Raw genomic sequence first — 27,738 nt, forward strand, 5'->3', positions numbered from 1 at the left:
CATAATTTATGCCCCACCCAGGTACCCAGGTACCTGTGACAATAACCAATAATGGCAATACACCACTTAATTTAAATAGCCTTGACATCTGATTTTTAAGTTTTTATGGTGAATTTCTGTTTTCGTTTAATGTATCATTTGACAGAATCTTTTTCAAAATATTTTGGATTCTTACAAGCTTGTGTTCTAATGACTTCAGAATTCTCACACCAACTCTCAACTAAGTATACTAGTAAGTATGCATGGGCATGAAGCTGAACGGGTCAGTTGATTATATTTTCTTGAACCAAAGATAGTGTTTGAGAAAGCTTATGCATGGGACATGCATATTAAATAACGAAGTAGACTTGATTACATTATCTAGAGTATTTAAGTGTAATAAAAGATTCTAGTTATAATTGACCCAGACAATGTTCTAACTATTTTCAACTTCACCAAGAGGTAATTTCCTGCACTTGTTATTTATGAAGTGGTTATAATGCTGCATAATTTTAAAGAAACTGTTACAAACAGCTGAGACTTAAGAGGCTGTCTATGTAAAAATCAGGCAGATCCTATGACTGGCACTGGGTAAATTTTATCCCACAGAATATTTGGTTCCAATGTAATCTATATACCATATGTATATCAAAAAGTATAAAGTTTGTTTTGAATTGACAATGGATGGCTCAGAAAATGATTTTTTAAAAAAAAGTTCCTTTACAAAGCAACCAAATTTTGCTTAAATTAAGAGTTATCTCCCCTTTTTCAATGCTTTCTATGCAATTTATTTCTCCTTTATTGTTGCAGTTAATCCAAAGCCCATATCCAACTTTAAGAAAGAATGCATTTGTAATATGAAATGGGTGAAATTTTTTTGAAAACAAAACTTGTCACGTGCCATCCACTGCCTGGTTTCTCTTAATAATTAAACATTGGCCCCTCTCCCTTTCGAATGACATTCAACGTAAAATGTCTTCTATAGTGGTTGCCCCCTAATAGTACCATGATTGATTTTGAGATCATAAGATATTATCAATGAAACCAAGGCAACATCTGCATATCTTTACCTTGGTCCTAAGTATTATGAACATAGTAAACATACGATGAATGCAACTTTTGTGTTGGTAGAAAGCTTATTTTTTTTTTGCCTCTTTTCGACCACTATTCTGATATTTAGAAGGACAGACAATGACAACAACATCAGCTCTTCCTTCATATATCTAGTAACACCAACTGTATCTTGTGTATTAAAACCATCCATAGGAGTTTTTAGAAATTTATTAGGTTGCTTCCCATTAAATTGAAATGGGTTTTCTGAATGAAAGAACATAAATAAACAAACTGTATATTGTCAGTGTTTAGGCAGTAGTTGTAAACAATAAAAGCTGAATTCTTCCCTTTACAAACATTTTTCATTTCCATACTATAATCATTGCTCTTTTGTGTACAAGTAACCTTAAGTGTTGTTAACACATTAAACCTATGGAACTAGACTAGCAAACTATTAGGTATCCTTACTTTCAAAAACAAAAACTTTTTAAAGAAATGATAATTTAAACTTATGTAGGAACATATATTATTTAACTAATGCCCTTATGGTTTTAACAATTTGATTGATGCAGCTTTTCACAAGATGTTATATTTGACTACAAATGAAAGAAATTGGTTTAATGTAGAAAAAAAAATCCCTTTAGTATTAGATAATTAAACATTAAAATATATTAGTATGCAATGCATCAACAACTAATCAGTGTCATCATGAGCTAAAAAAAACCAACTTCATAATTTCAAAAATTTTAAATTCTATAAAGGGCTTTTTAGTTGTCAAACTTAAATAATACCAGTTGAAATTTTGTATATGCAAATAAACCAGGCTGTAAAAAGTTAAAAAAGTTCTTAAATGGAAATAGGTCCATACATGGATGGATGGACAGACAAAAATTACATATATCAGCAAAATTCTCGATTTTGGAGAAAGATCACATTATGTTAATATACAAAAAATTCAAATTGATAAACTCAGCTACTTTTTCAATAAGTCTTAATTATTCCACTTCAAGCATAGATGACCCATTACATGGGTGTTAAGCAATTTACAAACAGCAAGTTCATTTAAAAATTCAGAACAATCAACAAATCAAATGAAACTAAACAGTGTTGTTAAGTGACTGAAAAGTGATTTAAACAAAAACAAAAAAACATTTAAACAAATGGAGAGATGTCTATGGTCCATATCAAAATACCAACTTTTTTCTGTCAGTAAGGAAAAAAATGTTAAGTCGGCAATGTTGAAAATAGTGAGCAAAATTTCATACATATTTCACTAGTGGGACAGGATCACAGACAGATTGTATCTACAAATTAACCCCAGTACATATAACTGTACCCAATGTGACATTACATTCAGTTTCCACTACCATTTCTTTTGGCATTTTATTAGATGGTTCTTTCCACGCAAAATTAACCTGATGACTGTCCAAGAATTTTAGTACAATTTATAACCTCCATTCACCCAATATTCATATGTCATACATCTGACAACATACAAGCTAAAACTCTTGCATTCAAAAATAAAATAAAATTGTAACCTTTCTGTACAAATGAGGCTATCACTTTTTTCAAGGTTTCATTAGAAAAATGAAAACCTATTTTTAATATGTTTGTGATTTTTTTCCTTCATTAAACATTTTTATTCAGCACTAGGACTTTGCACTTAGATCAAGCACTATACAGGTGTTCCATAATTCATTGTTTATCAATGGTGACCATGACGTTGACTTTGTACTTGTGATTTAAGAAATTCTTCATAAGCTGCTTCCATTTCATCATCCATGTAATTCTCTTCATATGGTTCAATTCTGAAAAAACAATATGAAAAACATACTTAGCATAAAGTATTACATGAGTGACAGATAAAAAGCTTCGCAGAGGATAGCACGATATGACTGCAATAGTTGAACCCTGAACAGTTGGGGCACACATAAACACAATATTAGTTTTTGACACACTTAGCATAGAGACTTACAATTCATTATGGACAGAACAACTAGTTTGGACACTATACTACACAGAATTCGAAATTCAAATAAAAAATGTCTGTATCAGGCCCCTTTGACCCTTATAACTTGAAAATGGTGCAAAATCTGCTGATAGATGTGTTTAACAGAATTAAATAAGGAACACAATAAGACAGAATTTTCCAAATCCAAACAAAAAACAAACATTTTACATGGGTTTTAAAAAAACTCATATTTTTACCCTTTTTGGCCCCTTATTCTAAAATGGAAGGGCCACAAACTCCAAATTAAAAATGAATCCATCCTTAAGTGGTTAGTAAAATCATATCAAAGTTTCAATACAATTGGTCAATCACAACTTAAGTTATCAAGACACACAAAGCTTAAGATCTTAAACAGCAACGACAAGGCAGTCTTGTTGTATGGTGAGGAAACGTGGAGAACCACTGTCACTACAGTGAAAAGAGTGTAGACATTCATCAATACCCGTTTGAAATGCATCCTCCGTGTCTTTTGGCCAAATACAATCAGCAATGCATAATTATGGAAAACAACAAAACAAAAACCTGAAGACCAAGAGCTTCTATAGAGACACTGTAGGTAATTAGGACATACACTAAGGAAACCACCAACCAACATCAAATGACAGGCCCTGGCATGGAACCCTCAAGCAAAAAGAAAATGAGGTTGACCCTGTAACAGCTGGAAAAGGGATTTAGGGGCAGACATGAAAAAATTGGGAAAGAACTTGAGTGAACAGGAAGGAACAGCCCAAGACAGGGTGAAATGAAGACAGCTTGTAGGCGACCTATGCCCCAGGAAGAGTAAACTGCAAAAGTGAATACAATTGGTCAATTACAACTAAAGCTTTTGCATGAAAACCAAGTGTCCATGGAAAATGATTGTGTCATACCAATATATGACCATAATTTTTTTGCCGTCTTATAAATAGATATTGACACCTTAAGTCATATACAATGAATTCAAATATACCACAATGTACAGCATTGCTTACAATGCCAATATAATTTTGACAAACATGACATCAAAAAGAAAAAAATGAAAAGAAGAAGACCACTTAAAGTTTAAGGGTTTCTGCTGGTGTGTATCATTTCCACATTCATGAAAGATCTACTGTATTATTTTGGAGATAAAAAATTGACATGGGCCCACAAATGAAGCACAAATAAATTCCACATATCCAAGTGGCTGCTGTAGTCTCCATTAAGTGATAAGATATTATAATAGGTAATTTGAAGTATGCATAAATCACCTGTTAAGAGTATAAAAAAACAATTAAGGGTAATAAAATGCCTTTGAGCAGTGATTATAATCCCTCCACTGACAAGGATCATTAAATTTTTAAGCTTCACCAATCAGCTGACAGTACATAACTACCAATTAAACCTTGTAAGGACACCTGTGGGATGCAAAACATCACCTGATTATGACAACTGCAACATTGGCTGTTTTATGCACATTATGAATCATTCAATGAAATATCATGATTTTAATCAGATAAACCTTAAGCAGAAAGGATTAGATCTAACTGAATCTAGATAATAATCTCACGGTATGTCATAGTGTTCAGGGTATGAAGACCACTGCTGATAGTATTGCTGATCATCTAATTCTCCTGCTTGTAATCTAGCATATTCCTCTGCTGCCTCTTCTTCTGCCATCATATAATAGTTATAGTCATTAAATCCAGCTTCTTCACGAGTAATTGGCTGTCCTTGGCTGTTGTAAAATACTGGTTCGTTCTACAACAGTGTAAAGAAGGTTTAGATAGAAGAGAAGGCCTTTTCTAAGGACTATTCCAGAATTAATTGTGAGGGGGTCGGTAGGCATATCTATTTAGATTTGATGGGCAGTTGTATTAAAGATAGCCTTAAGAAAGAAAAAAAAATCAATTAAAATTAATTAAAAAGTGCCTGCCCCCATACATTCATTTCTGGAATAGCCCTTACAACCATGGTATTAAGATTATAATTTTTTTTTAAATCTTCTAATTATATCAAAGATGATGTTTTCAAAATGTTTGGAATTTTATATCAACAACATATTTGTCCAGTATGGTGCACATATTTTCAAATGATAGTTGGTATACTAATTGGAACTAATTGTACCCTTTTCTTGCAGATATGAGGCAGACTTCACTGTAAACCTGGTTCAAGAGAAAGAACAGAACTTGGCATGGTCCCTTAATCTCAAGAGTTTACATTACATAGATTACATTCTATCATTAAATAATCAGATACAGTGATTTTTATACATTTTATAGTTGAGACAAAGGACACTAGATGCTGAGAGTTCTGCCTCACTTCTTGACCTACTATTAAATATTGACGAAAGTAGGTCTTACAACCGATATTTACAACAAATGAGAAAAATTCCTTCAAGCCCCTGCATATATAGTTTTTATCCCACATATCATTTTATGCCAGAGTCTGCTGAAGCTACTAAGATGTTAGTAATGTGATAAACTTCTCATAAATTAGCTATTGACACAAGACTTAAGTCATTACTTCATAACTATTACAGTCATCAGAACTCCTTGATAGTTATGGTATTGCCATCTCCACCAGGAAACTAGATTTGTTTACAATGTCATAGTTTACCTCTAAACATTATATGGATGACAGGGTTTCTGCTTGTATTCTTTCAGTTGAATTGTGTTGCTTATTATTTGGTATGTGTCTTGGTCTAGTCTGTGTCAAAATAATGAATTGGTTCCTTGTTCTAATCTACTTTCTTTTTTTTACTTTACGAAAACATATTTTTTCACTCAGACCACTATTTAACTTACAATATCATAGCCTTGTGAATATTGTGATTGCATTTGTGGTTGTGATGATGACGAATCTCGTCTACCCCAATTACTGGCCTTTAGATTCAACACAGATGTTATCAATAACTGACTGGTTCTGAAAAATATGGAGAAGAAAACAATATTGTTAATAAGGCCATTATCTTCTACTTAGTGTTAAAAATAGTCACAATGTTTCCAGTTCAACAAGAAAGAAAAGTGAAGGTCAATAAAGTTTAAGAAAATAATAAATATTAATTTATTAAAACAAGATAGGTTTCAAAGTTTACAACTGTAAGAAAAACTTCTCCCAGTTTAATGTAATAAAACCTTGCTACTAGTACTTTGGGTGGAATAAAAGCTAGACAGACTACCTAACAATATATCCAAGCAATGCTGTCACATAAGATACTTAAAATCCATTTTCCAAACCCTTTGGCATAACCATAAATCTGACGTAACTTTTAATAAGTGTAATAAACTGTAGAATTAGAGTAGAAAACATGATATATAGGACTTCTTATTAATATAAATGATATACTAACTTGTTTAAATGTTGATATGATTGTAATTCTCCAAGTCGTGTAAAAATTGGTTCATAATTTCCTTCATCAGGTTTGTTTAAATGAACTGAATCCTCTATAGCAGCACCAGCCATCTGAAAAAAAAAATATTTGTCATATTTTTTTTTTCTAAACACTTTATTGTGCGTTTAAGGTGAAGTCCTGGTGCATCTCTTAAAGAAAGGCTTCACTGATATTCTTCAGGATAAAAGATCTGTAGAAGAGACCTGGATATGTATTATCATGCAAATAATCAAAATGCGGGTCACATTCTTACATAATGAGAAATAGCCTTGCTAAAATACTGCAACTTTGATTTAAAACTGATTAATTTGTTTTCCTTATTGCATTGTTCTCAAATATAACCAACTGCATTCAAAACCTCGGGAACTTTTTTTCAAAGAGTAAATGAAAAAGGTTAAACCAAATTGAATTAGGTTAAGAAAATAGTAATTTCAACAAAGTTTAATCAGGATTATTTTTTAATTGTTTCTTAAACACCACTGACTAAAGGCTCCAACCCCTACAACCGATCCCAACCTACCTCTGTTGATATGGACCTTCATAGAGAACCTTTATCAAAGTAATCACATGAAAATCACAAGTCATTGGAAGATGATGCAGACAATAACACTGATGAATATTATGACAGTATCGTACCACATATTTTTTGCAGTTGTATAAAAGAATGAAAAAAAAAAAAACAACAGTCTAAACTATTTACTTGGTTTTCTATAACAACACCAATAATGTCTGTACTAGAACACAGTCTCAAGATTTCTTATAGTTATATTTAACAGTCTCCATGTCACTGTTCCAATTCATTATTTTACCTTCTTTACAAATCTTTTTACAATTCATAGGTATTTGGACCTTAAATCACGAAGCACTTACACACTGATGGACACCTTTGTAGAACATTAAAGAGAAAAAAAAATAATGAATCGTGAACTATTAAGTATATTTATACAACATTAACTTACTTTCAATAACTGTGTAGCACATTTAACAGTTTCATCTGTGGGATGATCCAACAAAACTACCAGTAAATCTCTTATTACAAATCTTATTGTGGCTATTTTTTCAGAAACACCATCTTTCACAGCCTGTAAAGCACCAATTAAAATTTCAAGTCAAATTTTACAATCAATGCTGGTTTATACAAAATTACAACTTTTAAAACTGTAGTAATACATATGGGAAAACATTCATGAGAAAAGTTACACAGCAAACCAACTAAGCAGCATCTCATAGGGTACAGATTAAGAAGCATTCTTCTTGAAAGGTTTAAAATAAGTGTTTGGAATATGTTAAAATAACCTCTTGTAGCAGTTAAAATGTACAAGACCACAACAGAGTTGTTATGTAAGTGAAAGCACTGAAATAAATATACATTAGTGTGACTTTATTTTCTTCAAAGCAACTAACTAAAACATAACTTTCCTTTTTTTTTAAAATCACTCTATTTGATCAATGAATTTCCAATCATTATTTTTTTGTCCGAATATCTGCTCCATTTCATAAGAGAAATAAGCTCCAAATTTCAACAGTAAAACTCCTAATTGTGTCTTGAAATTGTGCATCATTAATATTGAGATTTGTAAGATGTACATAATTCTTTCTCTATTCTACTGTATCAAATTTGTAATCCAGAGATCAATAAATTTCATTTCTCACAGTTGCTAATAAGTCAAAAGACCAAACATGCAACCACTGTTTAAACTATGTTGCAAAAATAATTTTTTATTAGTCATGCAACTGCTACCAATTTTCCTACGTCATTTTACTATACTTGTCTTAACTCTGATAACACATTATGTATTAATTATGCTTATTGTAATAATAATCGTTACCTCTAAATTCAGGAAGAGTTCTCCCATGAACATTGTGAAACCACATAACCTTGACACAGACTCTGGGTGTGCCATTAATTCTTCTTTCTTTAAATATTCTTCTTTACATCTAAATAGATGGTAAAGACAGATGTTTGATACATAAACAGACAAGTTTTACAAAAATGAAAATGCATATTCTGTTACCACCATAGCGTCCAATAAAATCACATTTACCAAATTTTTGTGTGTATAATGCACATTTATGTATTGCATGCAGTGTAGTTTTGAAGATCAAAACATGTGAAAAACAATTTTGTAGGCATGGATTGCAGTAGCATTTTGTAAGAAGAAAGATTGATACATTGTATTTTACACTTGATGATGATAGTCAATTTATTTACCTTGATGCGTTATTTCCTACAAAAATGTGTGAAGGAAAGAAACTTAAATTTACACTTAAACATCATGTAAAGATAAGTAGCTACATTAATTGGATAACTTCAATTTCAAAGCATTATAAAATTGCCACAAAATGTAAGAAAGAAATATTGAATACCCTTTGTCTGAAACACGCTATTCAGACATTCAAACATAATTTGAAGAAAATATCATTTAAAATTTATTACTGAAAGATGTATTTGATTATTAGATAAAATTCTATCAGTAACATTTCACTTCCGGTTTGTTTATTTACATTACCTGATCTCTTTTCTAGTACAAAAATCTTTCCTTCTGTGGCCAATTCTAAGATACTGATGCATAATATGTACCCTATGCTCTGGGAATGATTTCTACGTAAATATGGGTGCATTATACACACCAAAATATGGTACTCAATGTAGACATGCGAGAAATTCAATTTTTTGAAATATGGCTACATTTTATGAATTTTTTCATCAAACATAAACATAGATAACGCTTTTGCAAATTTCAGAAAACCCCATATAATACACAATTTTAACAATTTAAGTGAACATTATAAATTAATACCTTGTCAAGAAGAGACCCCTAAAATTGGAGAAGGCTGGTATAACTTTTAACTGATGAGATAAATAACTGACTACTTTTGCACCTGTGTACCGAAAATTAGGCTCTGTTATACTCTGGAATAGATAAAATATATTCATTATAAAACACACAGTTCTTTTAATGTTTTTCTTCTTGCACAGGTAACATACTAGTGAAAAATCATCACTATTTTTATACTTCCTGATTTTCTTTTGAAGTGAATGTTATGCTGATTACTGGTACATGATATATAACTTAGTTTTACTTTAGTGAATTGTAAAGTTTCTGATATAGTTTTGATTAAATAAATTATTAAAATGAACATTCCTAAAAACTGAATAGCACCCATTATAGTTATAAAACTGTATTATCTTCACAACACATTTAAAGCATGAAATTACCTATTTAAATTTAGTTTCAGCCTTTATCATTTGCTATTAGTTCAATAACCAAGTAATGTTTACCATGTGAAATAGGTAAAACACTGTACTTACAATAAGTCTTCAAAATAGTACAATTTCAATTTTCAATGTTTTGTGCAAACTATTAACAAGTTGGTTGGGCAAAACACAAACATCTGAATATGAATATGTTTGCACTGCCAATATCTTATTGTAAATTTTTCCCCAGGAGTTAAAACTGAACATACCTGTTCAAACAAAATTTCTACTATATTATTGACAGCTCTCTCATCAGAACAATTATGTAACATATCAACCACAGGTTTCATGGAGTCATTGACATTCCCTGGTTGAATTGTCATTTCATATAAAATACTACTGAAGGCATCTGTAATATTCTCTACTGTTGGACCAGATTTTGACACTCCATTACTTTCATAAGGTCGTATGCTCACTAATCGTTGGAAATCTTCAAACAAGTTATTCTGAAAATAATAAAATGGAAATTAAATAATATCAATAAAAAAAACCATAACTATGTTTAGAAAAAATACTATGATAGTATAAAACTGAAATGGAAGGGATAATTTTTGACACTATAAACCATTGTAGGAATTTTGTTTGTGAAATATTAATTGACCAGTATTGATCTGTATTGACCACTTTAGGAGTTTAAATCACTCAATCTTGTTATAAATATAAATCAATATTTTTATCACCCATTTTATGAAAGGTTTATGAATATTAATTAACAGGAGTATTCAAACTTAACTCTTAAGAAACTTAAAACAAAAAGTGACATTGGAAAAATGGTAAAAAAAAGTTAATATTAAAGTCTGTTTCAGTTTTATAAATCTTTGAAAAACTTTAGCCAAGGTGGAAAATTTTACGACACAATTTTTGCTGATGCAGATGTATTCAAGTTATAACAATTTTCCATTCTATCCTTTTTTCGGATTTTGTTAGAAAATGGTATTTATTTCATAAGTGCATTCTTCCATTACTTTTTTCTAGTCATTATAACTTTTATTTTTAGCATTAAAAATATCATGCACACAAATTACTCTGGCCTTTTCTTGCCAGTCTAAATAAGTGTCAATTGTCAATTTTTGGAAAGTCATTATTCCTAAAAAAAATCTCAGTATATGGCCAAACTTCATAAAGATCCTTCCAAACCTGATTTAATAGACAAATTTCATAATACTTTTCACTGCCTTTATGATATTTTTACATTAAATAATCCTGACTTTTTACAACACACTGCTGGAATTTACTGAAAGAATGAACTTTTAAAGGAGATGAGACACAAAAATTTCTTTTTCCAATTTTTGGTTTATTACACCTAATATACTATATACAATCAAAACACCTCTTGTAGTCATTTTCATCATTTAACTGAAGAAAAACTGATTCAAAATTGACAATGACCCAAGCCATATGAATTTTAATTAGCCATGACTGTATTACATCATTGGTTCTCAATTCATAGATCGAGTGTTTGAAATGCGTGGGGCTTCTGCATTTTTTACATGATTTCTACAACTGAGAGTGAAAATATATACTTACAGTTGTAACAATTTAAACCACTTCAAGAAGAAAATGATAAAAAATGTCAGAAATAATAAACTATTACATGTATGAAGACTAGACTACCCACAGTGGTATGACACCACTTCTGTTTGAAGATTACATAGAAATATTACATTATGTTCTGTCATGTAAGAATGACCATTTTACATGAAGTAAATTAAATTCATATTCTAAGATTTAAACTGTTCCAATCTTGATCTTGAAAATATTGATTTCATCCCTTTTTATGGAACGCTACTCCTGACAAGTGTACCAGTATCAGGGAGTGTAATATGAAGTCCCTGCAAGTACAGAGGATAATACAAACATGTTTATTTTTATTGGTTTTTGATAACCCATAAGGGTTTTGTGCTGAAGCTTACTTATGTTCTAAATCTTTTTTGCAAAATTTAAATATTTTAATTGAAACCTCCCTTAAACCCACCTGGGGTCACCTATCATATACTGTGTATTGTGTCAAATTCTCCTTGTAAATTGTTTTATTTCAAAACCCGTAAGACAAAAGAAATTCAATTATATTTCAATTATTATCGAAGTCATACATCTGCTTTGACATCTGTGTCATGGGTCGCTGAACCATGTAAAGATATGAGAAGACCCCATGCTATCTCTTGGTCATAATTAAGCTACCGGGCTTGTTTATTAATATAACCTGGCAGCAAAGAAAGAGGGATACACAGAGTGTCACTATTTTATTTGTACCCTCCAGTTCAAGTCCTAAAAATAGTGTGCAAGGTAGTTGTGTATGCCGAACGAAAATGACAAGCTGACAGAAAACATAACAACTTTAGTCTTTTTACTTTCTAAATACGATTATTGCACCCATACACAGATCAATGGACCACTTTGCATCATATATACAAGCTACTTTTGAAGATTTATTAATTTTTTTTTACGTGTATACATTTTCAATGTACCCAAATGGAGATTGAGAACCAATGACGTAGCAGTTCCATATGAGGTAATTGAGCGTTACTTCCTGTTTTCAATTATTCATATTAATTAGGTCATCGTGAAAACACAAATAAATTATTCTTACTTCATTTAGCGCTACCCTGATGAAAAAAACATTTATTACACTCGTATCCAAACATAAGATAGTTTTTATAATTATAAATGTCTATAAAATGATATTTTTTTGTGTCATGTCTCCTTTAATAATGCCATTACAGTTTTTTTCAACCATGGCAACCCGAAATGCTAAAACTGCTAATTGAAAACAATGAAGTCTTGTACAATCATTTTTCAAAATAATTCAATCTTTTAACCCCACTTACTTTTCTATAGTGCATACCAACTGTGATAAATACTTTCAAAATTTTATCTCAACATACCTAAGAAATCCCATTAAGCTGAATGCAACAATTCAATTCATTCTTGTATTTGAATTTGAATATTTAATGTAAATATAAACAAAAATCCACCTGGTCAGATGCACAATAAAGCTATATCACATCAAGTTATTTGAATATTTATGGATGCCAATATGAGATAAAGCAACATATTATGTAAAATGTCAATATTCAAGTAAGTTGATTTTACATGACTCAGTTCTGTATATGAACATTTGAAATAGCATTTCAAATACTTAAAACATACAAAAAAGAATATAAATATATAAAACTGAAATAACATTAAGCCTAATAAGAATGTTTTTTCTTTAGTTGGGATAAAATTCTGAAAATATTTTCAAGAATGTGTATGAACTATAGAAAAGGATCTGAAGAATAAAATATTTTGAAAAATTAATTTTTAGGATTATTTTCCTTACATTTATAATATTCAACAAACTATATGCAGTAGTTATAAAAAAAAAATAACAACAAATAACAAATACCAAAATCACCTACCTACCTACCTACCCTGTTTTAAAATGACACGTAAACACACTTTTTTTTTTGGGGGGGGGGTTTAATATTCACAGTGTTTGGAACGACAGCTTGGAAGCTTTTGTCTGACCCAAAACAAATCTACAAGTCCTCAGTTCCCTCAAAATACATGAGCAACAACATACTTGTTAACCTCTTAAGAAGGTCACATCCGATTAAACTATGGAAATAAATGATATCTGCGGCCAATCTTGAACACCTGAACATATTGTTATTGGGAAGAAGTGGAAGTTACCTGAGTAGTGGTTCTTGTCACATCTGTTATACTAAATATGCAATTTCAGACAATAGAGAACTTATAAAGCAATGAAACTGAACTTATCATGACAGACAGGATATAAACAGTATATTGTTTGACCTTACTGATAAATTATTAACCAGATATTTGTCCGACACAGTCATGGAATTTTAATAGAGTAGACCTTCCCAAACAGAGCTGGTCAGGACTGATGGACCAGCAGTTTTCGAGATGTCTGCAACCTAATTCAAATCTTCTCGTATAAAATTTTCTGTTTAAAATACAAATAAAACAACAACAAAGAAACTGAGAAAGTCACAGCTGAAATATACTGAAAATTAATGATTTGTTAAGACAAACTTTTATCTCTGAAGATTGATGTTATCAAAGCAAACAAATGAATTAACCTCAGAAAAAATTCTCAGTTAGGCATAAAAAATCATAGTTATAACTTCTTCAGTTTTAAGATTCCATTTTCTATATTGGTAAATGAAGACATAAAAAAAAACCTGGTTTATAAAATGTGTGCTTTTTTTATACATAAACAAAGAATGGAAGAAGAATATATATGTGCTGGCTACCTGATTATGTGCATAAACTGGATAGGGGTTCTGTCTAGGTACAAATTCAGCAGCAGTAACAGAAAGACTGTATGCCTAGAAGAGAAAGCATAAATTGCTGCATTTCTAAGTGCTTTCAGAGGTCCAGTGTGTAGCTGCATTTATTCAAATTCGACTGAGTTATAAATATGTGCATTGAAGCACACAAAATTAAAGGAATGTTTTCTAATATAGAAAATGTGAACCAAATATCCATGTGAAAAGGAATAAGAAAGCAAGCCAATAGCAAGCAATGCACTCATGTACTAGAATAGGACAGTTTAATGTAAAGCCACTCATTAGAAATAAATACACATCTGAAATAGTCTTTGTTCACTACTTGAGTACTTCAAAGGGTGTAGTTTGTAATGCACCTGATTGTAGTGGTCAAAAACATTATTGACAGTGTTAAATCAACGTGTTAGTACAAACCAATACTATTAAGCATCTATTATCACATTAGTAACAAATTTTATACTTACTGCTTGATTCTGAGGGGTAAACTTTGGTACAAACTCCTTAGCAGCAACATTCAGTGTTGTTTTCTTAGTAGGACTTTGTGAGGATTCTCTAGAACCTGTGATGCATGTATTAAGAATGAGATTTGTATAACCATTATTTAACTATAAATGGAGAGAAATCAATGGCTTCAGTACACAGACTCCACGAAAACTTGTTTTGCCCTGTCAGTCATGGGACTGGCTGGTTTGATTATCCAGTCAGTCCCACAGATATTTAGCCAGTCCCACTCATTTTTGTAAATTTACTGTTTGCATGTGATCTAATAAGACAGAATTAAGTGTGTAAAAATTTCTGGGTTGCTTTGATTCAGGAACTGTATGGTATTATGAGATTGCTGTTGTTCATGTTCCTGATTGATCAAAACCTATCTTTCTGGTTACACTTTGATTGGATAATAAAGGAATTTTAATTGACAGGAGCCATTTGGAACTACCATGTCCATCTGTTGAGATAGAAAAATCTTTATTTTTTCAATCGTAAATATCTTTCAATATAGAAAACATATTTAAAATGCCCTGGGTTACCTAGGTATGGTCTAAAATGCGTAACCCGTACCCATACCCATACCAACTTTTCCATGTACCCAAATGATGTTTTGCTAACATATTCATTCTTATGGTATATTAAGAACTGAAAATTGCATGAGATGTGAAAAAGTCCATTTCAATTCATTTCTCATCAAGAAAATGATGTATATTTTATCTAATATTTCTTGTTTGGTTGGTTTTCTGAAATCAAAAGGTCTAAATTGTGTAACCGGAAGTTACCATATCCAACTATTTTGACTATTTCGAACTATTCTCCTAATTTTTACGTTTTTTTCTACAATCGTTGAGAAGTTAAAACTTCACCATAAGACTTCGGATAAAGTTTTAAAAGATTTGATATTGTTTTAAAAAAGAAGTGATTGAGTTTGATTTCTGCACTGTACCTAGTGTCAATCCCTGTACCAGCAAAGCATGGATACGATCTTATCCAGAACGAAAAACAAAGTCTCATTAACAGAGTCTGATGCGATTTTAATTTATCGTCAATTAAAATTTTGATAATATTATAATGTTCTAATGTCAAAAACGTATTGAATTAGCAAATATAACAAAAATACCGGACTATGATTTTAGGGTACGGGAATTTTGAGTAACCACATTTTAGACCTTTGAATACAGAAATTCGAATAAAATCAATTTTTTTTATTAACACATTACAAATTATTATTTCTAGCCTTACCATCATGTAATTTTTGAAAAGTGTAGCAACTTTCTGCTGGAAATAACAAGTAATAATGAAAAAATTGTCAAAATAGTATTTAGGTAAGGGGAAAAGTTGGTATAGGTACAGGTTACACATTTTAGGCCTTACCGGGTACCTATTCTAAAGACCACTGAAAAGAGGATTTTTTAATAAAGAAAATAGCTGCAATAGATTTAAATTAGCTTTCGGGATTCTATGTACACTAACCAAAGGTACCTTTGATGCATCACCTCACTACACCACCTTGATCTTGAAGTGCCTGGATGTTCGGAGAAGAGAATTGGTCCATGACATTGGATAAAATTTGAAGTAAATGTATTGTCTTGGTCAGTTGATGCATACTCTATTAGTTTGAGTAAATATATTACTGAAGGAAGCTCTAGTACCAAGATGTTTATACACAGAAAAAACACTACAGTAATGAAGAATATTTCACCATATTCATGATTAGTTTACCTGGACCATTAGATAATCTGCTATGTGTTGACTCATGGGGTTTTCTCAATTCTTTTCTAGGACTTGTTTGATTTTCTTGGTTTCTACCTGCAGCTGACATTGTACCATTTGCATTATTCACATTATTCGACATATCTTAACCCTTTTCTGAATTTTGAAGTATAATTTACGATTAGATCTTGATGAAAATGTGTGAAAACATTGCGAAATTTTTCGTAAACAGATGCTCGAAATTCTAATTCAGTGCGGGACAGTAAATTCTGAAAAAAAAAATACTTATTTCACAAAACCACGAAAAGAGTTTTTATTCGGCACTAAGTATAAATTTGCCAGGAAACATGTCAATAGAAATGAATTGTTTTTTTATAGATATTCTGTATTTTTAGATCTGCAGGAACGAGGTTAATCATAAGGTTCCGGGTCGTTTCGCCCCTTTCCCCCTTCGTCCTAGGTTCTTTCGCCCTGAGTTGTTTCGCCCTTTATGGTGGGTCGTTTCGCCCTTTCCTTATTAATAAGGAATTTCTCCTTATAAATATTATTTACTACTATTTTAGTCTTCGTTCTCGATGTGAGTCGTTTCGCCCTCTCTAATTCGTTTATATATCATTACAACAAATAAATAGTTGATGATACCTTAAAAAGAGTTCGTTTGTGTCAAAAACAATATAGAATGCATTATCTTTTCTTTTCAATTAAATTTAAATTTAAATTAAACTCAATCCTTTGATGTACCACCACCAACTCAATCCTTTGATGTACCACCACCAACTCAATCCTATGATGTACCACCATTAACTCCGCCACCTACTCAAACCTTTGATGCGCCACCACTCAAGCCTACTCAATTTCACTCAATTTCAGCAACTTGAGCTCCTACGACCTGAGGGATTTGTGGTCGACTTCGAGACAGGACTATGGCAGGCCCTACGACTCGTCTACCCAGGCATCGACATCAAGGGCTGTGTTTTCCACTTTACCCAGGCCATTTGGAGACGTATCCAGGAGGAGGGACTGTCCACCGCCTACCGAGAGAATGACTCACTTCACCGGTACCTTTGCCAACTGATGTCCCTACCATTTCTTCCATCAGCCCAGATCAGAGAGACGTTCAGCAATCTACACTCCAAGGCCAACACAGATAATTTGCGAGCCCTCGTCACCTACGTGACGTGGAAGGTATCTATATTTTTATTGAGTTTATATTTAATATCAAACACCTATATAATTAAACAAAAATGAAAAGAAATATCAATTTAATAAAAGAAATTAATTTTGAATCCACGATAGGATACATAACTAATTATACTAGAAATGTATAACAACCTCTTTCATTTCAGGTTTTGAAATACATTTTCCTTGCAATTTTAACATGTTTTTTTTTTATTTTAGGATGGCACACCACACTCAACCAGAAATCCAGTTCCGGCCGTGGAATATACAGACTGATCCCGCTGTTGAGAAGGGAGGCTGAACTCATCGCCATCAGTGTTGCTTCCGATGACCTTGCCAGGGAGACCAATCGCCGCTACAACCGACTGGACGACAAACTCGAGGAACTGTGGACCATGTACCAGGACCCTTCCACTCAGATGACAACAACAACGTTCCTCAAGAAGATTGGACATTTATACCGATTTTGCGACTGATGATATTGTGATCCAGTGTTTTTGAACGATGTAGTGACTATTATAATTAGTGCTTTTATAATTCCCATGATCATGTTGTATTTTTAACCCTGTCATTTACTATGTAAACAGTTTGTTGTAACAATGTGCTAGTAATTGTGCTCTTATACTCATGAATTATTTAAATAAATGTTCAGGTCTTATATTAATCTCTTCTGTCATCACCATATATCACATTTATTCTCGAGGCCGAAAAAGATATATAATGACATAATTGGTTATCAATATCTTCCAATTTTCTCATTTCTCAATAAATATCTCTTGTGACATTGCCTCAGAATCAGCAACTGATGGGCTTTATCTGAAAGAAAAAGGAATATCAGTACAAGTATCTATCAATTTAACAATTAGATCAACCCCTACTATACAAACATTCAAGTTTTTATTCACAAAATAAACATGTATTCTTACCTGTCACAACACAAGCCAATTAAACACATGTATATCCAGTGAGGGCGAAACGACCCTACAATAAGGGCGAAACGACCCTGCAGTAAGGGCGAAACAACCCGGACGAACGGGATGAAGGGCGAAGCAACGAGAGGGCGAAGGGGAAAAAGGACGAAACGACCCGACGCCAATCATAAATGTAAACATGGCGAAAAAGAAACGCACACGTGAGGATGTGAAAGCTGAAGAAGAAGCATCTTTGAACAATGACGAAATACAGCTTCCTGCAACAATCTCTTCAGATGAGCCTCCTGCTAAAGTTGTGAGCATGAATATTGCCATTTTCCTTATTTAACTTCAACAAGTCCTGAAATACAGTTGTATTAGGTGCTAGGATTACCCCCAACCCCCCAGTTTGAGTACAAGTCAGATCGGTACCTGCACAAACTGTGTAACCCGTATCCCTTTTAGGATACAGTGTCTGGAGCTGTTTTCTATTTTGGCCACCCATTATCGCATAAGAATGTTTATGAGACTTTCATTTTTATCCTGGATATGATAATCGTCTCCATTCTTTGTTGGTACAAAGTGTTGATGCTATGTACGGTACAGAAATAAAACTCGGTCATTTCATTTTTATAAGGCAGTGGCTCCTAGTCCACCCATTAGTGGACGGTGAGCCTCTTCAGCCTAATTGACCACACTACCACTTAGTTGGTGTCCAAACCATATAGAAGTGTGACGGAAACATCCTATTTGTTACAGAAATATTGTCAAACTTATCTGCAGATGTATGACTATTATTGAAATGTTCTTAAAATTTTAGTTTATATGAAGAAAGATCATTGTAAATGGACATGTTTCACATGTAAGAAGAAATTGCCTGACCAAGACTTACAAGCCCCTGATTGCTGTTTGGAATTCCAGCATTATGATTTAAAATTACTCAGATCTTGTTCTTACAACCGTACCTCATTTCTCATTATTTTATCACCCAACATAGTGGTGCAAATGTTTGCCGCATCCACTCTACAAGTTGCTAGTTTATTGGCATTAAAATTCTTTAAATGTGACCAAATGGATAAAAGTAAAGAAATCATGGTTGTAGAAAACTGCAGATCACTGCTAGATAAACACAGTAAAATGACAAAAACATTAGAACAAATGTACCTTTTTATGTGAGACTTGATTGATTGGTTTACCTTTATTTCACTTTTAGTTTGGTACTTTAACTTCCGGTTGTACATTGTAGACTATTGAAGTCAGAAAACCAATCAAACAAGGAATAGAAAAATTTACATCATTTTCTTTACTGAAAAATGAACAGACTTTTTCATATTTCATGCAATTTTCAACTCTTAACATTACATAATAATGAATATTTTAGCAAAATATAATTTGGGTATGGAGAAAAGTTGGTACAGGTATAGGTTATACATTTCAGACCTTACCCCATTTTGCTTTGAGTTTGAATCAAATCGGCAACACAAATACTAACATCGGCATCTGGTTAAATCAGATAACTAATACAAATTGTTTAGCAACATGATGACTAAATATTAAATCAATCGGCAACATCCTGCAATGTAAAAGGTGAAAAAGCAGAAAATGCAAGTACCACTAACAATTTTACAGGCCATTTTACAACCTAGTTCTCCTATATACAAATATTCGCTTGTCAATGTGAAAAATAAAATTAGATGCCAGTTTAACTACATGTATGTACTACACTTAATTTAACTTGAGCCAGGTGCTGATTTGACTAGAATTCTAGGTGCTTATGTTACTAGAAATCTCCCATTTTGGATACTTCCCCTCATTTGGTAAGTTTTTGACCCATAATACAATGAGAAAGTTTGGAAAAAAGTAATATTTTACTTAAAAGTGAATATTTTTTGAAATTGAAGTATCTTTTTTAAAGAATGCATTCTTTTAAATTTAACATCTAAAAATTATTGGCCTTCAAGTATTGTATTTTATTTGGGTCTGTAACTTTCAAAATAATTTTTAAAATGAAGAATACTTCTTTTGCAAAAGTTACTAAAAATTAGACAAATGTTCCTGCTTTGTAACAATATTTCGTAGTAAGGAAGTATGAATTTTTAAAAATCCTCCATATGAGGGGTAGTATTTCTCATGGGATGTTAACCAAAATTTCAGGACTTGTTCCCAACCTGTTCGATGTAGATATTTTTAGTTCCTTAATCTAGTGTAGGGACTTACAAAAAGATGACTTTCACAGTCACTATTTATGTGGAATCTGGTGGAACTGGATATATTTCTTTTACACAGATATGAAATATGATTCTGTATTATTAAAGAGTTGGAGAAAATTCATCTGCCAGAGACCCATTTTCTGCCACATTACAGAATTTAAATAGTCATAGCCCCATACTGTAAGAGGATGAAGTTATTAGCTATACAGGCTTGATGGATATTTATCACTTATCTTAAATTTGGCATTGTCCTTTGTCAGCTGAGTTGCCCATGTGATATCACAAAAAAATCTGTTCTCATGGTGTAGTTGAACATGCTCTATAGGTACTGGTAAAATTAATGTAGTACATTTATATACTGGTATATACATATCTCTTGGTACATGGTATTGAACTATCTACATTTTTTGCACTGATATTTTTTTGTCTTACAGAAAAAGTGGAAAAACAAAGAAAGAGTTCTGGTCTTTTCATCTAGAGGGGTGTCATATAGAGCAAGACATTTAATGCAGGATATGAGAACCCTTATGCCACATGCAAAATCAGGTAATGCTCAGATAATTTGATTAGATCAGTTTTTGTTGGTTTTCACGTCTCTTATTTCAGTAATTTCAGTAGGTTGTTTTAAACAAGTTTGTTATTAGTGACTGCTAAATTTGCTCAAGTTCAAGTGTAGATTCTATTATTACAGGTTTCAAAAGGTTAAAGTGTTTGCAAAAGTACAAGTAAAGCAAAAAACAATAGCCTTGTTTCCTGCTACCTGACCTACTGTAGTTTTTTTTCGATCAAATTGTTAAAGAATAAATTTTTTGGGAATTTCATTGCCAAGCTTATATTTTTCAGATTTCAGTGCATTTACAGTCTTTAAAATCATATTTCCATAGAACAAATTTATAAAAAAAAAAAATTAAATAAAAAATAGTTTCCATCCTTCTTAGTCTTTTTTTTCTGGTAGCACGAATTGAGACTATTATTTTTTTTTTGGCATTATGTGTATCACTTTTGAAGGAGGAGAATTGTGTTTATAATAAAAACAGACAATGAAATAATTTTCCTGTTTAAAGAAGTTCTCAACATGACTAGATTAAAGTAGAACAAGTTACAGAACACACAATTAAAACAGAAATAAAATTGTGAACCCTGAAATACAAAGGTTACACAAAAGATGAAAGCTACTTAATCTACAGGCTACATACCACTTATGTCACTTTCCATAGGCTCCAATGCTCATTTAACTAAGTTCAATGTGTTACTGAGATTCTACCTTAAGTTAACTAAAGAAGACTTACTGCTGCATGTTTACACTAATAGCTATGAGAATATAATACTTTGCAGTATGACACCAACTCCAGTCGATAAGCTTAAAAAGACAGGAATTCCCTTGCAGTTCACAAAAAAAAGGATCTTCATACAGAACTTATAAAAACAGTAACTTACACTGACAATTTTATGTACTAAGAAAGTGGATATGATTATCTGCTAAAACTGGTTCACTTGTGCGGATTTGATGTGCACTTTTTCCACAGAGACATAACACAAGTGCACTAAAATAAGTGTAGGACTGTTCCGGACTATTCTTTTATACATTCTTTAAAGTGCATTTGGTTGAATTAGTGAAGTGTAACCTAAAAGAGCACAGGTGTTAAGTCTTCTGCTTTTGGCAGGAGCCTTCCAATAATTTAAAAATTAAACAATCACTCTCCTGCTTTCAGAAAATTTTGAGAAGGAGATCTCCTACTTTAGGGTTTTCAAAGGTGAACATCTATGGTAATTGTAATCATAGCACTATTTTACTTAATGCTAATAGTTATGATTTATGATTACAGATAGCAAAATGGACCGCAAGGATCAGCTTTTTGTGATTAATGAGGTATTTTTTTTCTTTTGATTTAGTTCACAACTATTTTATTTGTCAATTTCACAAAGGCGATCGGACACAAGTTTTACCAACTTATGAAGTCTTCTCCCAACAATAATATACAATACAAAAAATAAGAACATTTACATTTTCTATTGATGTGGTAGATTATTTTTCAACATCTATGATAACAACTTATGTAATTTGAATATATACATAAAATGTATATTGGTGAAGTTAATTTTACTTGGATTTGTATATCCTCATATTTAAATAATTAGTGTTTTATTTGCCTAACCTATTTCATGAAACAGGTTTATATTACTTTTTTTGTTGATGCCATCATATAAAGGATATCAACAGCTACATTTCAATATAAATAACTCATAAACTGATTATGATTTTTTTTTCTGATTTCAGATATGTGAAATGAAAAACTGCAATAAATGTATATTTTTTGAAGCAAAGAAGAAGCAAGATTTGTATATGTGGTAAATTAAGTTTGTAACCTCACTAACTACAAATTCACTGATAAGTGTCCAATTTTAAACTTTTTATGAGGCACTAGGACTTTTAGAGAACTCGCTGAATGAGAACCCTGCTTATATTACTGAACATGTAAAACCCTGAAGCTGGAATCTCCCTTTTCAAGTACATGTATCACAAATTCTTTCTCCTTTATACATAATATTTCATTGAACAGTAGTGGACAGTTTAAGAGGAGCTGCTTCTACAACCATTTGAAATGCTTACCCAAGAATACTAATTGAACTTTCAACTTACAGACTTATTTATTATTAAGATGTTTCATATTCCGAACAATTATTATTCACATAAATCAAAATGGACCTTTTTTTTTCTTCCAAAGGAAGATTATCCAACGGAAAGTTAAATTATCTTCTAAATATCTCAATACTAAAATTTTGGTAGATATTACAAGCTACCAAAAGTTATAAGTCTGATTCTTTTATTAAATTTTTAGGGTATCAAATGTGCCCAGAGGCCCATCAGCAAAATTTCTTGTAGAAAATGGTAAGTTATCAATCTGTACAGTTTAATAGATACAGGACATTAAAGAACAATACAGATACAATTTATTTTTATTTAGTACCGGTAATTAACAATTAAAAAATGCAGAATTTCCTTGTGAGCACTCTTGCACCTTTTTTATATGACATATTCTGATCAAATGTATAGAAATAGTGTGTTTTGATAGTATTTAGATCAGTTTTAAATATAAATGCTGTACTTTTTATGTGGTGGAGTAACTGCCTTTTGAGCTATGATAATTGTTTGTTTTTTTTTGTATGGAGTTAATAGGGTATAAGTATTTCTAGTTGAAACATACATGTACATTATATAAACATGAGGGATTTTATTTAAAGAATGCTGTTCTTTATTTCAGTACATACAATGCTGGAATTAAAAATGACTGGTAATTGTTTAAAGTCCTCAAGGCCTCTGCTATCCTTTGACAAGGTATGTTTTAATTTTTATTTGCCTGTCTGTGTAGATGGGATGTATTATGGTGTACCAGTGTCCATCCGTCTGTTGATTGTTCTCACTTCGCACAATAACTAAAAAATGCTGCCACCAATTTTTGTGAAACTTTGGTGAATTGTTTCTTTCTATAAATGTGAGCTCCCTTTTTATATTTATAAATTTTAGTATTATAGGACTTCATTCTTACAAAAATGGTCAAATTCTTTTACAGTGTCAAATATCTAAGAGTAACCTAAATTCAAAGCTGTATCAAGTTTGAATGGTGTGTCCATACTTAAGCCAAATCTTGTGCAGTTGTATCAAGCTGGCCTTGGGAAGCTTTTTTTTGTTTTTGGACTAGAACTCAAAAACCCTCACACTTATGTCAATGAAAGTTTTGTGAATTGTTTATCTATATTGATGTAAGCTCCCATTAATATTTTTTGTAAATTTCTGATTTTTCAATTTTATACTTACAGGACTTTGTTCAAAAACTGGAGGTTCTAGAGAGCCTGAATTGCTCACCTGTATAAAATTGTCTTTTTTAAAGCTGGACTCTTTACCTTACTGTACTATTTTCACAAGAATCATTTAATCAATAGAGAGCATTTTAGTTATCTACCTGGTTTTATTATTATAAAATAAATCTGTCGTAGTCATTTTTTGACTTTTCAAGGGCATTAACTCTGACATTGGTCTACAGATCTTTGTGAAAATTTTTGCAAAGGTCAGTCTTACCATGCTGATCAAGTTTACCCTGTCAGAATTTAGCTCAATCCATATATAAATTATTTAAAAAATTCTGCAATTTTACCCCTATGGTCTATTTTTAGTAATGGCCATGTTTTTCGCAAGATAAAAAATCCCCATGTATTGTTTGTTAAAAGTTTTGTTTCAATCCATCCAGTTGTTTCAGAGGAGATTTTCAAAGTTGGAAATGTAAAAATCGAGAAAAAAAATATATATTTCAGGACCCATAACTCATTCATCCATCAACAAGACTTTCTGAAAATTTTGGCATGGGTCCATCCTATCATGCTGAACAATTTTACTCCTGCCAAATTTTAAGTAATTGCAACTGTTACTGAGTTATTTCCAAAATTCTGCAATTTGGCCCCTGTGGCCATGCTTTTCTGCTGGATCAAAAACCCCCACACAAGGCCATACAAAAAAAAATGCCTAGGTTCTCAGGCCACTTCCGAAAAAAGTTTATAAGGGAGAGAGGCTTTTTTTTTTATCAGAAGCAAGTTTTTTTTCTCCTTTGAATTGAACAATTCTGTAAATGTACAGGATGTGGAGAAGGTAAATAAAATACTCCATGGCATTAAAACTTCACTGGAATTTGAGATGTGGGTAGAAATAAGAGCCATCTCTGTGCCAGGAGACAGACTTTTGTTTTAATGATCAATGATAAATAACAGCCTCATTTGCATTGTATTTTTTACCTTTCTGTCAAGCGAGCTGACGATTCTGTTAAGGAATTAAAAGTTGATTCTGGACCAGATACGAAAATTTCTGGATTTTACCATAATAAAAATCGCAGATGTGGGAGGGTTTTTTAGGGATGCGGCAGGGCCTGAGAACCTAGCATAATTTTTTTTAGCCCAAAGTTTTGTTACATTTTAGTAGTTTTAGAGGAGAAAATTTAGTTTAAGTTGACAGAAATCTCTTTGATAAAGTTTTTGCCCTTGAAAGGCAAAAATATAAGCAGATGAGTGACTCAGGCTTCTGAGCCTCTTGTTTATCTGTTTGCGCTCTGTGAAACATTTTTTGTAACTATTATCATTATTAATTTTATAGGACAGTCTTCGGTTTTACCAAAGTTAAGAAAAATATAACTACTTTGACCAAAACCTAGGTTCAAATATTGCATTGTCATGTAAAATTATAGAAACAGAGTATGAATTGTTGTAACATTGTCTCTTGTTTCTGTTCTGCAAATCTTCTCTACTTCTTGTTTGATGTTTAAAGCTAGTGTGTGCTCACCCTTAGAATGACATCTAATGAAATATCTAGTTAAGTTAAATAAGTTAATTATTGCAAAATCTACTAGCACTTCTTAATAATCTTATCTTTTGTAGAGCTTTGACAAGGATTCACATTGGTCATTATTAAAAGAACTCTTCATACAGGTAATTGACTAATTAAACCCCAGACAATGAAGTTGCAAAGGGTATGTTTTTGAGCCGTCGGTCATTCCATTTTCAGTATTCTGGCCTTTTTTTTTTTAAATGCATGCAGATATAGACATGATTTTTGGTATACAAGTTCACCATGATAAGTTACAGGTCAAGTGTACATTTTGATTCACTATGGTAATATTTTCTTTGGATTAACTAAAACTCAAAGAAATCACAGTCTGGAGTTTGAAACTACCATTCTGAATAACAGAATTTAGTTAGAAGATAAAGGTCTAAAACTTAAAAAACACTCTTATTCTTTTTTATCGGGGTTGGTTCTACATGTATTCTTTACCAACAAATTTACTGGAGTATCCAACATCGGGACGTGTTGGGTATATGAGCATGCTCACTAAGGTTCTTTAATTTTTACATCTTTTCACTTATTAATATAATTCAGCCTAGATAGACAGGAGTTTTGCTTTAAATTATAATTACTTGTTAGTTGGGTTTGAATTTAAGGGAGATTATTTTTACACTTGATACAATTATAGGTTAGGTTGTATTTTTTCTTCTTTAAAGAAATAAATTTAACACAATTTCTCATTGTTTCATCTTTACACATTTAAATGCTTATACTAAGTGTTAGTGTGTACTTTTGTTTAGATTTTCTCCACACCTAATAGTCACCCAAAAAGCCAGCCTTTCTTTGACCACGTGTTCAGTTTTTCAATTCATGACAACAGAATATGGTTTAGAAATTACCAAATATTAGAAGAAGATGGATCTCTTGCAGAAATAGGTACTGGTATTATTCAAGTGTTAGTAAATGAATTAACAAGTCAATCCAGGATGTGTAAGAGGGCTTTATTCATTTTCTGTAGAAGAACTAAACATATGCTTGTGGGTGCCAGTTTTGATGGTATTATTTCAAATTCTCAGTGTTATGTAAATTTCCTAAGTAAAATGAATGTTTCAAGTGCACAAATAAAAGTTTTATAAACAGAAATTTAGGGGTATCAACTTCAAAATTGGATTTTAATTAGATCGAGAAGGTAGTAGGTTAGTTCAATGTTAGATGCAAACATTTTTACATGTAATCTTAGTGTTTTCCCTACTAATAAGAATTAATTTCATATTGTTTCAAGGTCCTAGATTTGTACTGAATCCTATCAGGATATTCTCAGGAAGTTTTGGTGGTCCAACATTATACCAGAATCCCACATACATCTCTCCAAATGAGGTAAGTACTGTTTGTCAGTTACATCCATGCTCCAATCACTATGTTTATATTTTTGAGAGTTGCATATTATTTAAAAAGCTCCAATGTCTAAAGTTATAGATACATTTTTAAGACATGTTAAAATTTGAAACATAGAAAAGAAATATTTGTTTTTGTTTTGACTTACAGTATAGAAGATCTTTAAAGAAAAAGGTTGCTATGAAGTATCAGAACAAGATCAATGCCCAGAGAGCTAGAGAAGAGCGGCATATACCAGAATCTTACAAGTTAGATCCTACAGATGAAGTTTTTGTGACAATCAGACCTGAAGATGCTAAAGGGGCAGACAAAAATACATTTTATAGAGTCACTTGAATAAAAACTAATACAACACAACAGTGTTTAATTATTTGTGTTGGTGATCTGGGAAAAAATGAGTATCCCAGTGGAATAAATGAAAAGCAAGTGAAATTGATACTAATGCAGATCAGTAAAAATTCTTGATTTGTATTTTTAGTTGCTTTCTGTAGATATTAGAAAATTACATGTACTGGCTATATCATTAATTTACAATAGAACTCTACTTTGTTCACCATTAATTAGAA

The 27,738-nt window shown here is 31.8% G+C and overlaps 2 protein-coding genes across 3 annotated transcripts; one reads left to right on the forward strand and one right to left on the reverse strand.

Annotated features, from left to right (window-relative positions):
- Window positions 1-1,244: 1,244 nt before the first annotated feature.
- Window positions 1,245-16,412, reverse strand: LOC148628985 (polyadenylate-binding protein-interacting protein 1-like). Of its 2 annotated transcripts, XM_088541927.1 has the most exons (11): window positions 16,161-16,412; window positions 14,414-14,508; window positions 13,914-13,988; window positions 9,864-10,100; window positions 9,197-9,309; window positions 8,225-8,333; window positions 7,355-7,477; window positions 6,354-6,466; window positions 5,809-5,926; window positions 4,572-4,762; window positions 1,245-2,840 (listed from the first exon to the last, which is right to left on the reverse strand). In XM_088541927.1, exons 1-11 carry the CDS (start codon window positions 16,291-16,293, stop codon window positions 2,738-2,740), a joined length of 1,410 nt encoding a protein of 469 aa, XP_088398053.1. In that variant the 5' UTR covers window positions 16,294-16,412; the 3' UTR covers window positions 1,245-2,737. The 2 variants fall into 2 exon arrangements, with proteins under 2 accessions (XP_088398053.1, XP_088398062.1); XM_088541936.1 differs by lacking the exon at window positions 13,914-13,988.
- A 1,985-nt stretch (window positions 16,413-18,397) lies between these two features.
- Window positions 18,398-27,529, forward strand: LOC148628986 (ribosome biogenesis protein BRX1 homolog). The gene is made up of 10 exons (XM_088541948.1): window positions 18,398-18,557; window positions 20,886-20,997; window positions 22,278-22,321; window positions 22,730-22,800; window positions 23,292-23,341; window positions 23,715-23,788; window positions 25,873-25,923; window positions 26,578-26,713; window positions 27,060-27,154; window positions 27,323-27,529. The coding sequence occupies exons 1-10, from the start codon at window positions 18,441-18,443 to the stop codon at window positions 27,506-27,508; spliced, it is 936 nt and encodes a 311-aa protein (XP_088398074.1). The 5' UTR covers window positions 18,398-18,440; the 3' UTR covers window positions 27,509-27,529.
- The last annotated feature ends 209 nt before the right edge of the window (window positions 27,530-27,738 follow it).

Source organism: Perna viridis, chromosome 1, assembly GCF_037379345.1.
Source record: "Perna viridis isolate PV_CMFRI_1.1 ecotype Kerala chromosome 1, ASM3737934v1, whole genome shotgun sequence".
In the NCBI taxonomy this organism is placed as follows: Eukaryota; Metazoa; Mollusca; class Bivalvia; order Mytilida; family Mytilidae; genus Perna; species Perna viridis.

Coding starts and splice junctions, on each gene's coding strand:
- LOC148628986 (XM_088541948.1), top strand. CDS start 18,441: ATGGCGAAAAAGAAACGCACACGTGAGGATGTGAAAGCTGAAGAAGAA. Junction 23,342..23,714: donor AAAATTTCTTGTAGAAAATG/GTAAGTTATCAA, acceptor TCTTTATTTCAG/TACATACAATGCTGGAATTA. Junction 23,789..25,872: donor CTCTGCTATCCTTTGACAAG/GTATGTTTTAAT, acceptor TATCTTTTGTAG/AGCTTTGACAAGGATTCACA.
- LOC148628985 (XM_088541927.1), bottom strand. CDS start 16,293: ATGTCGAATAATGTGAATAATGCAAATGGTACAATGTCAGCTGCAGGT. Junction 6,467..7,354: donor GTGCTACACAGTTATTGAAA/GTAAGTTAATGT, acceptor TTTTTTTTTCAG/ATGGCTGGTGCTGCTATAGA. Junction 5,927..6,353: donor TCATATCAACATTTAAACAA/GTTAGTATATCA, acceptor CATATTTTTCAG/AACCAGTCAGTTATTGATAA.